The 14366-nt window shown below is 38.4% G+C and overlaps 1 protein-coding gene across 4 annotated transcripts in view; it reads right to left on the reverse strand.

Moving 5' to 3' along the window:
• The window catches only part of LOC129503091 (organic anion transporter 7-like), a 39016-nt gene that overhangs the window by 7675 nt on the left and 16975 nt on the right, over positions 1-14366 (reverse strand). For all 4 annotated transcript variants that reach the window (XR_008663116.1, XM_055315027.1, XM_055315026.1 and 1 more), the window contains 2 exons: positions 1361-1476; positions 381-595 (listed from right to left, as the gene is read on the reverse strand). Coding sequence is in view for 3 of the 4 variants with exons in the window: in XM_055315027.1 (XP_055171002.1) it covers positions 381-595; positions 1361-1476 (331 nt within the window). In the remaining variant the exon portion in view is untranslated. The remainder of the gene's footprint in view (positions 1-380; positions 596-1360; positions 1477-14366) is intronic.

The following is a 14366-nucleotide window of genomic DNA, read 5'->3' on the forward strand; positions in this document are numbered from 1 at the left end:
CAACCAGAGAAAGTGGCAGTATTGTGTCCTTGTATGAGATACAATTAACATATATTGGACACAATACTGTCATTTACAATTACAAGCATGATTGGTCAACATCAAAATGGCAAGTGATCGATTGCTCGCCTAGAGAAACTTTTAGGAAGAAATGGCACCAGATGCTTCTCAGATGTGATGAGGACTGCCATATGTCTGAATCAACTTTTACTGACCTTTGACTCTTTCCTAGCCACTCAATAGTAGAATCTATCCTGAATCCTCAAATCGATTTTGGGGAATCATCAGAACCATATTCTCCCTTTCCTTGTGTGAATCCGGTCTCTGAGTCCCCAAGTCCCTGAGATATTTCCTTTCTTCAACCTGTGCTCTTTTCTCACCTTCAGGCAGAAATGTGGTGGTCAGAATGGAGATTCCAAGTAAGGACATGAAAAGCACCTGGCTTACTCGACGGCCCATATGATTCAGTGCCAAGAATGCAATGTAATTGGCGGGGAGGTTGACCATGCCAAAGATAACCTGGAACAGGAAAACATTGCTCCCCATGTGCTGGAGATGGAGAGTCAGGCCAAAAAAGGGCATGTAGTTTGCAAATCTATGGTGAACAAAAGAAGAAAGATGTCATTATGTTTAGACCCTAAGTTCTACAAATGACAGTCATAAGTGTCATCAAACAGCCAGTGCTTGGTGTCCAAGTACAAAAGGCATGGTCTGTTTTGTAGAATATTCTACATGGTGATGCTTTAAAAACTGTGATTAAATATTGCATAATGATGGCGGTCACAATTATTACTTTTTTTGGTGGGTGGGGGGTATTGTACTTAAGAATACACAATGAAGCCCTTGAGTTTTACAGTTTTTTCTATATCCTGATTTGGGTGATGATTGCATATTTACATACGTAAATATTCATTGAATCATATATGTGAGTGCACGTTAAAATTTTTTTTAAAAATTTATTTAAGTAATCTCTACACCCAACGTGGTGGTGCTCAACTCGCAATCCTGAGAGCAAGTGGCACACACTCTTCTGACTAAGACAGCCAGGTGCCCTAACTGTTTGTAATTTTGTCTTAATTGAAGTGGAAATAAACAAGTGAAGAAACTTAAAGCTAAAATCTCTACTATGATTGAAGTCCACAGCCTCAGTTTTCAGATGCTGAGCCTGGTGGTGTGATATAATAAACAAAACTCATTGTACAATGAGTTCTGGGTCAGTCCTGTAACTGAAGAATGCAATTATCTTTATGGCTTCTTCATGTTTTATCTCCAAATCTATCCCCACAACATGTATCCTTTGATATGAATAGATTAATGTCTCCAATATTTTCATATTCTTCATGCACGGTGTAAAGCCTACCTCACAAAGGATGCAAAATAGATCCTTCTACGCAGGATAGGTGTGTGGAACAAGTCACGCACAGAAAGTTTTTTCTGTGCTGCCTCCAGCTCCTCTTGCATGGTGGATCTCAAAACCTTCAATGACAATCACAATAAGAAACTGTTCAATTGCCACACAATGTGAGCATTAGGAGGCCCCCAGAGAGGATAAGCTATATAACTTGCTGTTGTATTTAGTGGGAAATTGAAACAGCAAAGATACAATGATATGTGACAGGTGGATTAGGGAGTTAAAGGAGCCTCAGGAAAATTATGTAGCAATAAGGACTTTTAAAAATACCTTATTTTATTTAAATCCAATTAGTTAACATATAGTGTCTCATTAGTTTCAAATGTACAGCCCAGTAAATCATCAGTTGCCTAGAACACCCAGTGTTCATCACATCATGTGCCCTCCTTAATGCCCATCACCCAGTTACCACATCCCCTTGTCCCTATCCCCTTCAGCAACCCTCAGATTGTTTCCTAGAATTAAGAGTTGCTCACAGTTTTTCTCCCTCTCTGATTTCTTCTATTTAGTTTTTCCTTCCTTTCCCTATGATCCTCAGTGCTATTTCTATAATCCATATATGAGTGAAATAATATAATTGTCTTTCTCTGATTGACTATTTTGCTCAACATAATACCCTCCAGTTCCATCCATGTCAATGTAAATGGTAAGATTTCATTTCATTCTTTTAATGACTGAGTAATATTCCATTGTATATATACACCACATCTTCTTTAGCCATTCATCTGTCTATGGACATATGGGCTTTTTCCATAGTTTGACTATTGTAGACATTGTGGTGGTAAACATTGGGGTGTAGTGTCCCTTCAGATCACTAAATTCATATCTTTGGGGTAAATACCTAGTAATACAAGGGACAGAGGGAACATACCTCAATATCATAAAAGCCATATACTAAAAGACTACAGTGAGTATCATTTTCAATGAGGAAAAACTGAGAGCTTTCCCCCCTAAGGTCAGGAACATGACAAGCATGTACACTCTCACCACTGTTGTTCAACACAGTACTAGAAGTCCTAGCCTCAGCAATCAGACAAACAGAAATAAAATACATCCAAATTGGTAAAGAAGTCAAAATCTTTCTCGTTGCAGATGACATGATACTTTATGTGGAAAATTCAAAAGACTCCACCCAAAAATTGCTAGATCTCATACAGTAATTCAGCAACATGGAAGGATATAAAATCAATGCACAGAAATCAGTTGCATTTCAATACACTAACAATGAGACAGAAAAAAGAGAAATTAAGGAATCTATTCCATTTACAATTGCATCAAAAATGATACATACTTAGGAATAAATCTAACCAAAGAGGTAAAGGATCTGTACTCTGACTCATGAAATAAATTGAGGAAGACACAAAGAAATGGATTGGAAGAATTAATGTTGTTAAAATGCCTGTATTATCCAGAGAAACCTACACATTCAATGCAATCCCTATCAAAATACCATCAACATTTTTCACAGAGCTGGACCAAGCAATCCTAAAATTTGTATGAAACCAGAAAAGACTCCGAATAGCCAGAGGAATATTGAAAAAGAAAACCAAAGCTAGTGACATCACAGTTCCAGACTTAAAGCTGTATTACAAAATTGTAGTCTTCAAGACAGTATGGTACTGGCCCAAAAACAGACACAAAGATCAATGGAATGGAATACAGAACCCAGAAGTGGACTCTCAACTCTATGGTGATCTCATCTTTGACAAAGCAGGAAACAATATCCAATGGAAAAATACAGTCTCTTCAACAAATGATGTTGGGAAAATTGGATAGCCACATGTAGAAGAATGAAACTGGACCACTTTGTTACACTATACACAAAGATAAACTCAAAATGGATGAAAGACCTAAATGTGAGACAAGAATCCATCAAAATCCTAGAGGAGAATGTAAGCAGTAACCTCTTTGACCTCAGCTGCAGCAACTTCTTGCTAGTTATGTCTCCAAAGGCAAGGGAAACAAAAGCCAAAATGAACTATTGGGACTCCAACAAGATAAAATGCTTTTGCACAGCAAAGGAAATAGTCCACAAAGCTAAAGGCACCTACAAAATGTGAGAAGATATTTGCAAATGACGTATCAGATAAAGGGTTAGTATCCAAGATGTATAAAGAACGTATCAAACTCAATACCCAAAATACAAAAAATCCAGTCAAGAAATGGGCAGAAGACATGAACAGACATTTCTCCAAAGAAGACATACAAATGGCCAACAGATACCTGAAAAAATATTCAATATCACTTGGCATCAGGGAAATACAAATCAAAACCACAATGAGATATCACCCTACAATCAGAATGGCTGAAACAAACAACTCAGGAAACAACAAATGTTGGCAAGGATGCGAAGAAAGAGGAACCCTCTTACACTGGTGGTGGGAATGCAAGCTGGTGCAGCCACTCTGGGAAACAGTATGGAGCTTTCTCAAAAAGTTAAAAATAGAGCTACCCTATGACCCAGCAACAAGGTCTTTTTAAACACAAGACCTGAGTGGGTTGCAGGGCATCAGAAGGGTATGTATGTTAGATATTCAGATCAGGAAGGGAACCAAACGTGAGTTCCTTGGATTATGGTCCAAAACTCCTTTTATGCTAGATGTGCATGAAAGACCTAGAAACTAAGTTTGGTCCTCAGCTGGCTCTCCTTTGCAGAGAAACTGTTTATCTCAGGAAAAATGCATTTCCTGAGAGTCTTTATTTTGGTTCTTCATTCAGTCTCCTTGAGGGAAATCTTGTTATATTGTGCCTCCATGAATGAAATGCCTAGAATTAAATATGAGGATGAGACCAGGGTGGGATCTTGGTGTAGAATAATTTATACCCTAGCTGATTATAATCTAGAGTTACTTAATGGTTCTGCAACATGGTAGGTATACACTTTGCAGAAGGTATTTCTAAACCCCAATTTCTCTGTCATGAAGAAAAAGAAAAGGGAGAAGAAGGGGGGGAAGGAGAATAAATAGGTGGAGAAAAATAATAACACTTTTTTAAATGAGGACTTTCTAGCCTTACACGAGGTTGAAAATACGGAGATGGAATTATATCCAGCATATCTCGGATACTTACCTATTTATTGGTTATTCCAATAATATTGACTTAATTCTCATCCCACCTCTACAAATGAAACAATGCCATGAAGTCTATTGGAAAAATTCCATGGTAAAGGACTCTAGAGAGCTGTAAGACCACCTAAGTGAGGCCCTACTGGATCAGAATGTCTTTTTCAGTTGCAGAGCTAGCTCAAGCAGCAAAAGGCTGGACTTATGCTTTTGGAAGAGAAGAGTCATGATAACATCTCCTTTCTGCATCTATCCCCAGAAACCCATGATCATGGGCCATTGTCATAGCAGTATTCTAAGAAAAGGCTCCAAGAATACCTTAAACTTGGGCCAGTTGAGGGCTGCCATGCTGGTGAGACTGGCCTCAAATCACATCCAGTATCGGAGTAAATGTTTGGGAGACACTGAAGTTATTTCACATTGGCCATTCATTTTTGCTAAGCAAGCAGACATGTGAGTAGCATTTCCAGAAAAAGCTAGGGAGGTGATGCCAGGTCATTAATGGGAACTCAAGGAGCTCCTCCTACTGGGTAAAATTCTTATTCAAGGAAGAGGAGGCCTATATTCAAATGGGAGCCTGCTGGATCTTTGCTTTTTTAAATGCATCTTTTCTCTCTGTCCTTTGGTAGGGATAAAAAAACCTCAAAGAACTATTTGTAGTGCCAATCATAACACCATGCTGGGTAAAATGCATGAAACAGCCTATTGGTGTCCTGGAATGGGCATGGACAAATTCACAGAAACCCTTTGTTAAATGTTTCGTTTGTAAAGTAGTTGCTATGTTGGTGGCTTTTACTGGCAATGGTGGTAGTATTCATACTACAGAAATTGATAATCACCACAAATTTGAGATATGTGGATATTTTCCCCCTCCTATAATGTTAGGTGCTAAACATTTACTAGCACACTACTGGCTTGGCCCCTTTGCAGTCATTTGGACTGCTCTCATCATATGCCTACTTGATTTAAACCTGGCTAGTTCTACCCTAACCTGTAAGGCCTATTTCAAATACAACTAATTTCAAGTAGCATTTAGTTCCTGCATGTCTGCAATCTGGCTTATGTCTTCCTCCTTGGTATTCACATTTCACCCTTGCTTTACTTCAAAGAGGTTTTATCAAGCCTGTAACCTGGCCTGTCTGTTCATGAACCTGGCCATGGACATACCTGCAGACCCTGTCAAATGGTCCACAAATCCATGGACCCAGACAGCAGTCCTACTGAGGAACCCTGCTAACTGGCATACCCATAATCTCCAGCCAAGATGACTAGTGAAGGGCTTTTCCTGCCAAAGCCAGATTGTGAAGACTAGAAGAGGTGACTGCTTCTTCAAATGCACAAACACCACTACAAGGCTATGAAGAATTATTGGGGTGAGGGAGAATTGATAAATGAGCTGGGTTTTCTTTTTAAAGGATGAACAAAATTAACAAACTTTTAGCTAGACTGACCATGGAAAAAAAGGAGGGAAAATTCAAAATCAGAAATGAAAGAGAAGACATTACAATGGATGCCAAAGAAATGAAAAAAGATCACAAGGGACTATAATAAACAATTATATACCAACAAAGTGGACAACTGAGAAAAAATAGATAAATTCCTAGAAACATACACACAAAACTGAATCAAGAATATATAGAAAACCTGAAGAGACCAAAGACAAATAAGATTAAAACTGTAATGAAAAAATATCCCAGAGGAAATATTTACAAATGGCATATCTGAAAAAGTATTAGTATCTAATCTATAAAGAACTTAGTAAACTGAACACCCCCAAAAAACAAATAATCCAGCTAAGAAATGGACAAAAGACATTTTTCCAAAAATGAGACCCTTGGCTAACAGACACATGAAAAGATGCTCAACATCACTCATCATCAGGGAAATACAAATCAGAACCATGATGAGATACCTCTTCACACCTTTCAGAATGGCTAAAATTAATAACACACATATCTCACATATATGTAATGGAATATTAGCCATCAAAAATAAATGAAAATCCATCAAAAGAATGAAATCTTGCCATTTGCAATGATGTGGATGCAAGCTAGAGTGTATTATGCTAAGCAAATAAGTCAATCAGAGAAAGACAAATACCATATGATTTAAAAAAAATTTTTATTGGAGTTCAATTTGCCAATATATAGCGTAACACCCAGTGCTCATCCCATCAAGTGCCCCCCTCAGTGCCCATCACCCAGTCACCCCAACCCCCTGCCCACCTCCCTTTCCACCACCCCTTGTTTGTTTCCCAGAGTTAGGTATCTCTCATGTTCTGTCACCCTCTCTGATATTTCCCACTCATTTTCTCTCCTTTCCCTTTATTCCCTTTCACTAATTTTTATATTCCCCAAATGAATGAGACCATATAATGTTTGTTCTTCTCCGATTGACTTATTTCACTCAGCATAATACCCTCCAGTTCCATCCATGTCGAAGCAAATGGTGGGTATTTGTCATTTCAAAAGGCTGAGTAATACTCCGTTGTATACATAGACCACATCTTCTCTATCCATTCACATATGATTTTACTCATATGTGGAATTTAAGAAACAATGAATGAACATTTGAGAGGGGGAAACAAAACATGGGATATTCTTAACTATACAGAACAAACAGAGTTCATGGAGGGAGGTGGGAGGGAGGTGGGATAGATGGGTATTAAGGAGGGTACTATGATGAGCACTGGCTGTTATATGTAAATGATGAACTACTGAACTCTACTCCTGAAACCAATATTGAACTGTATGTTAACCAACTAGAATTTAAAAAGAAAATAAAGTAGCCCAGAAATAAAAGCCCAATATCAGATGGCTTCTCAGGTGAATTCTATCCTATCAAACATTTAAATTATGAACACTGATCCTTCTCAAACTTTCCCAAAAAACAGAGTAAGAGGAAGCACTAACAAATTTGTTTTATGAAGGCAGTATGACTCTGATACCAAAGTCAGACAAAAACATCATAAGAAAAGAAATAGGACAATATCCCTGGTGAACAAAGGTGAAAAAATTATCAACCACGTATTAGTAACCAACTTCAACAGCACACTGTCTACCATGACTCAGTGGGATTTACTCCTGGAATGCGAGGATAATTCAGCATAAGCAAATTTAAAAAGTGATGCCCCACATTAACAGAATGAAGGTAGAAACCATATGATCATCTCAATAGATGTAAAAAAGCATCTGCCAGGATTCAACACACATCCATGATTTTAAAAACTGTTAAGAAATACGATATTAAAGGAACTTATCTTAAAAGCCATATATGAAAAGCCCCCAGGCCAGAGTATACTCCATGGTGGAAAACTGAAAGCTTTTCTTCTAAGATCTGGAACTAGACAAGAATGACACTTTAATTCAACATAGGATTGGAAAGTCCTAGCAGAACAATCAGATAAGAAAAAGAAATAGAAGGCATCAAAATCCAAAAGGAAGAAGTAAAATTATCTCTGTTGGCCGATGACATGATCTTATATGTAGAAAACCCTAAAGAAGCCTCCAAAATATTGTTAGAATTAATAGATGAGGGATCCCTGGGTGGCTCAGTGGTTTAGTGCCTGCCTTCGGGCCAGAGCGTGATCCTGGAGTCCCCAGATCAAGTCCCACATCAGGCTCCCTGCATGGAGCCAGCTTCTCCCCCTGCCTGTATCTCTGCCTCTCTCTCTCTGTCTCTCATGAATAAATAAAAAATCTTTAAAAAAAAGAATTAATAAAAGAATTCAGTAAAGCTTTAGAATACAGAATCAAAATAGAGAAATTAGTTGCATTGCTATATACCAGAAACGAACTATCTGAAAATGAAATTAAAGAAACAATCCTGCTGGGGTACCTGGGTGGCTGTCAGTTAACCATCTAACTCTTGGTCTCAGCTCGAGTCTTGATCTCAGGGTTGAGAATTCAGGCACCACAATGTGCTAGAAGTTCGAAAAACTAAGTGACATACCTATAACAAAAGTTTTGTTCTCCTGCACTTACTTATCACTAAGAGATGCATTACCTATAGAATTCTGCTTACCAATAAAATTTTGGTGATCAATAAAAAAAAAAAGAAAGAGAATTCAGGCCCCACACTGGGCTCCATGCTGGGTATGGAGCCTACTTTAAAAAATTTGGTTTACAATAGCTTCAAAAACAATAAGGTCCTTAAGGAATAAACTTAGCAAAGGAATAAAAGACTAGTATACTGAAAATTATAAGAACTGAAGAAAGAAATTAAAGCAGACACATGAAAAAAAAAAGGAAAGATATCCTATGTTCATGGACTAAAAGAATTACTAGTGTTAAAATACCCATAGAACCCCCAATGATCTATAGATTTAACATAATCTCTATAAAAATCTAAATGGCATTCTTTACAGAAATGGGGGAAAAACAATCCTGAATTGATGGAAAGGCTTTCAAATAGGCAGGATTCAGGAATCTCCAAAGCACTAGGGAGCAGGAAGGCCAGAAAGAGTCTTGTGGTAGGAATGGCCAGATATAGTTACTCGCCTCCTGGATAAATCACCTTTAACCAACTTTCACTTCTGTCCCTCAACTCACATTCCTGGAGCATCTATTGGCCTTGATCTTAAGACATGCTTGAACAAAATCTTGCCCCATGCCTAGGAAAAGACAGCGCCTGACTGATGGTTCCACCAGACTGTATCCAATGGGAAAGAGGTGATTCATTCCCTTAAAGAAAACTAGATTGCAATTAGGAAGTACAAATGGACAGCTCAAAATCAACAATGGCCACTAAAGGCTGTCAGCATCACACCACAAAAAGCTTAGTGGGACATATTGAAGGACATTGACTTTTGTCCTAAATGCAAGAGGAAACCTGTAGAGGATGTTAAGCAGGAGCAGCAGGGGTGCTTTTCAGAACCAGGCTTATGTTTCTAAAGTATCCTCTGGCTGTTTCCTTTGTGTTTTTTTCCCCCCTAAAGATGTATTTATTTATTTTAGAGAGAGAGACAGCATGCACAAGTGTGGGGAGGGGCACAGAGGGAGAGAATCTCTAGCAGATTCCTCACTGAGTATGGAGCCTGATGTGGGGCTGGATCAGGAGCCTGATGTGGGGCTGGATCTCAGGACCCTGAGATCACAACCTAAGCCAAAACCAAGAGTTGGATGCTTAACCAAATAAGCCACCCAGGTGCTCCACTCTGACTACTTTCTGAGCAAGGGATGAGAATGGGGCAACAGTGGAGGTGGGAAAGAAGCTAGGCCAGAGGGAAGAAGGATGTGGAGTGTAATGGTAGCAGTAGAGTTGAGAAATGGTTGTATGGATTCAAAATATTGAATGAATGAATATTGTCTATGAATATATATGACTGTCTCCAATCATCTACATTGGAGAATATATATATGTATATATTCATATACATATATGTATATATACACAGATAGATATATGGACACATATACATATAGAATATACATATTCATTTATGCATTGGTGTTATTCTTTCTACAGTCTTAATATTTTTAAAATTTTGTTATAAATTTTATAACATGTTATAAATCATCAAATACCTTTTTTAATCATCAAATCCTTTGCAGAATGAAGCATCAAATAAATATTTTTAAAAGAAAAAAAAAAAAGAAGAAAACTAATCTGGAGTTCCAGTCCAGGGTGGCAACATAGGAAGACCCTGAACTCGCCTCCTCCATAGGACACACTGATCTATACCTACTCATGGAGAAAGTCATCCTGAAGAACTGAGGGGTGACTGAACAGCTTCTACTCAAGAAAAGATAGAAAGACCACCAGAAAATGGCAAGAGAGATGGAAATACAATAACAAAGGGACCCCCACCTTGGATGCTATAAACTGCAGTGAGACTGAGCAGACTTGTCTTCCCTGGGGCACAGGGGGGAAAAAGCCAATTTAAAAGAGCATGTGAGGGTTGCCTGGGTGGCTCAGTTGGTTGAGGGTCTGCCTTTGGCTCAGGTCATGATCTCAGGGTCCTGGGATTGAGCCCCACATCAGGCTCCTTGCTCAGCAGGGAGTCTGCTTCTCCCTCTCCCTCTGCTTCTGCCCCCGCTCTCTCTCTCTCTCTCTCAAATAAATCAATAAATAAAATATTTTTTAAAATTCTAAAAAGAGCACATGAAATATAAAAAGTTAAGCCCTACAACTCTGCCAAATGGTAGGAGAGCTGCTGGAACTCCTTCCAGTCAGAGTTAAAGAACAGAAGAACTGAAATGAAAAAGACACTATAGGGAATCAACAAAAGATTGGAGGATGCCGAAGAACATATTAGTGATCTGGAAAATATCCAAAGCTTGAGTGAAAACACCCAAGCTGAACAGCAAAAATTAAAAAAGAATTTTTAAAAATGAGGATATCTTATGGGATCTCTTGAATAACATCAAGCAAATAAACATTCACATGATAGGAATCCCAGAAAAGGAGAGAGAGGAAGGAACAGAAAACTTATATGAAGAAATAATAGCTGAGAAATTCCCTACCCTACAGAAAGAAACACTCATCTAAGTTTAGGAAACACAGAGAGCCCCAAATACAATGAACTCAAGGAATTCCACACCATGATACATAATAATTAAAATGCCAAAGATTAAAGATAGTGAATTTTAAAAGCAGCAAGAGAGAATCTACTAGTTATGTGACAGGGAAATCCCATAAGATTATGAGGTGATTTTTCATCAGAAACTTTGAAGGCCTGGGGCACCTGGGTGGCTCAGTGGTTAAGCATCTGCCTTTGGCTCAGGTCGTGATCCTGGGATCCTGGAATGGAGTCCCACTTCAGGCTCCTCACAGGAAGCCTGTTCTCCCTCTGTCAATGTCTCTGCCTCTCCTTCTCTGTGTCTATCATGAATAAATAAATAAAATCTTCAAAAAAAAGAAAAGAAAAGAAACTTTGCAGGCCAGAAAGGAGTGACATGATAGATTCAAAGTGCTGAAAGGAAAAAAAAAAAACCTACAACCAAGAATACTTTAATCAGCAAGATTACCATTCAGAATGGAAGGAGAGATAGAGTTTCCCAGACAAACAAAAGTTTTAAAAGTTCACCACCACTAAGCCACCTGGGTGGCATACTTGGTTAAGCATCTGATTTTTGGTTTTCGTTCAGGTCATGATCACAGGGTCATGAGATTGAGCCCCACATGGAACTCTGCTCAGCACAGAGTCTGCTTAAGATTCTCTTTCCCTCTCCCTCTGCCCCTCCCCCTCTGTGCATGCATGTACTCTCTCAAATAAATAAATAAATACATCTTTAAAAGAATGAAAGTCCACCACCACTAAACTAGCCTTGTGAGAAATGTTAAAGAGACTTCTTTAGGTAGAAAAGAAAAGGATATAATTAGAAGTGAGAAAATTTGGGATGCCTGGGTGGCTCAGCAGTTGAGTGTCTGCCTTTGGCCCAGGGCATGACCCGGGGGCCCCGGGATTGAGTCCCACATCGGGCTCCCTGCATGGAGCCTGCTTCTCCCTCTGCCTGTGTCTCTGCCTCTCTCTTTCTCTCTCTGTGTCTCTAATGAATAAATAAATAAAATCTTTAAAAAAATAGAAGTGAGAAAATTCTGGAAGGAAAAATATTTCATGAGTAAAAGCAAACATACAGTAAAGGTAGTGTTTACCATTTAAATGTAAATGGTCTAAATGTTCCAATCAAAAGACATGAGGTGGCAGAATGGATCAAAAAACAAGACCCAGGGGGATCCCTGGGTGGCTCAGCGGTTTAGCGCCTGCCTTCTGCCCAGGGCGTGATCCTGGAGACCCGGGTTTGTTTGGGTCCCGCGTCAGGTTCCCTGCATGGAGCCTGCTTCTCCCTCTGCCTGTGTCTCTGCCTCTCTCTCTCTGTCTCTCATGAATAAAATAAAATCTTAAAAAAAAAAAAAAAAACAAGACCCATCCGTATGCTGTCTATAAGAGGCTCACTTCAGACCTAAGGACACATACAAACGGAAAGTGAAAGGATGGAAAAAGATATTCCATGCAAATTGAAAGAAAAATAAAATCTCGGGTAGCAATACTCATATCAGACAAAATAGACTTTAAAACATAGACTGTAGGGCCGCCTGGGTGGCGTGGTGATTGAGCATCTGCCTTTGGCTTAAGTCATGATCCCAGGATCCTGGGATCGAGTCCCATATCAGGCTCCCTACAGGGAGCCTACTTCTCCCTCTGTCTCTGTCTCTCTCTGTGTTTTTCATGAATAAACAAAAACTTTTTTTTTAAAGTATGTAACAAAAGACAGAGAAGGACATTACCTAATGATAAAAGGAACAGTTCAATAAAAAGATGTAACATGGTGGAAATGTAAATTGGTGCGGAAAACAGCAAGGAGCTTCCTCAAAATTAAAAATAGAGAGGTATACCTGGGTGGCTCAGTCAGTTGAGCATCCCACTCTTAATTTCAACTCAGATCATGATCTCAGGGTCCTGAGATCCAGCCCAGAGTTGGGTTCTATATTCAGCAGAGAGTCTGCTTGAGGATTTCTCTCCCCCTCCCTCTGACTCTGCCCCTGCCCCCACTCACATGTGCACCCTTTCTCTAAAATAAATAAATAAATCTTTTTAAAAAATTAAAAATTGAAATACCATGTGATCCAGTAATTTCACTACTAGATATTTACCCAAGAAAAACAAAAACACTAATTCAAAAAAAATGCACCCCTATGTTTATTGCAGCATTATTTACAATAGCCAAGATATGGAAGCAACATAAATGTCCACTGACAGATAAATGGATAAAGAAGATATGGTATGTGTATAATATATATGTATGTATATAAAGTATATATGTGTGTATATATATAATGGAATATTACTCATCCATAAAAAAGAGTGAGATCTTGCCATTTGTGGCAAAATGGGTGGATCTATAGGATATTATGGTAAGTGATTCCACTTATATGTGGAATCTAAAAAACAAAACAAAAAGCAGAAACAGATCAATAAATACATAGAACAAACATGGTTACCAGAGGGGTGGGAGGTGAGGGGATGGGCAAAATGGATGAAGTGGAGTGGGAGGTATAGGCTTCCAGTTACAGAGTGAAAAAGTCATGAAGTAGAAAAGCGTAGCACGGGAATATAGTCAATGGTGTTGTACTAGCATTGCATGGTGACAGATAGTAGCAATACTTGTGGTGAGCACAGTAGAATGTATAGAATTGTTGAATCCCTATGTTGTGATGTAATGTTTTGTGTCAATTATTCCTCAAAAAAAGAGAGAAAAGGCAATCCTTAAATTCATACGGAAACACAGAAAACCCTTAACAATCAAAGCATTCTTGAACAGAAACAAAGGGGTAGATGTTGACATGTTTGACACCATGTTCTGGTGTCAAAGTATATTACAAAGCTACAGTCACCAAGAGATGTACAGGTATAAAACCAGACATGTATCCCAATGAAGCAAAACAGCAATAAACTCAGCATATGTGGTCACTTGATCTTGGACACTGTGCCAGAAATTCACAGTGGGGACAGGCTAGTGTCTTCAATAAAATAGTGTTGTGGAAAACTAGATATTTACATGTAAAAGAATGAACTGAAAACTGATCTTACAGTGTACAAATACTACACTATATATTGAAAATTTGCTATTAGTAGGTCTTATATTAAGTTTTACCACAAAAATAATGAATAAAAAGGGCAGGAGAAAGCTTTAGGAGGTGATGGATATGTTTATTGCATGGGTTGTGATGCTGTTTGGTTATATCAGATTCATCAACTTGTATACATTAAATCTGCACAGCTCTTGTATGTCAATCATACATCAATGAAGTTGGATTTTTTTAGATTTTATTTAAGTTCAGATTAGTTAACATATATTTATTATTAGTTTCAGTGGTAGAATTTAGTGATTCATCACCTGCACAAAGTTGTTTTAAGAAAAATCCTTCAGATGTGCCATTGAACATGTTCC

Source organism: Nyctereutes procyonoides, unplaced genomic scaffold (assembly GCF_905146905.1).
Source record: "Nyctereutes procyonoides isolate TBG_1078 unplaced genomic scaffold, NYPRO_anot_genome, whole genome shotgun sequence".
NCBI lineage: Eukaryota > Metazoa > Chordata > Mammalia > Carnivora > Canidae > Nyctereutes > Nyctereutes procyonoides.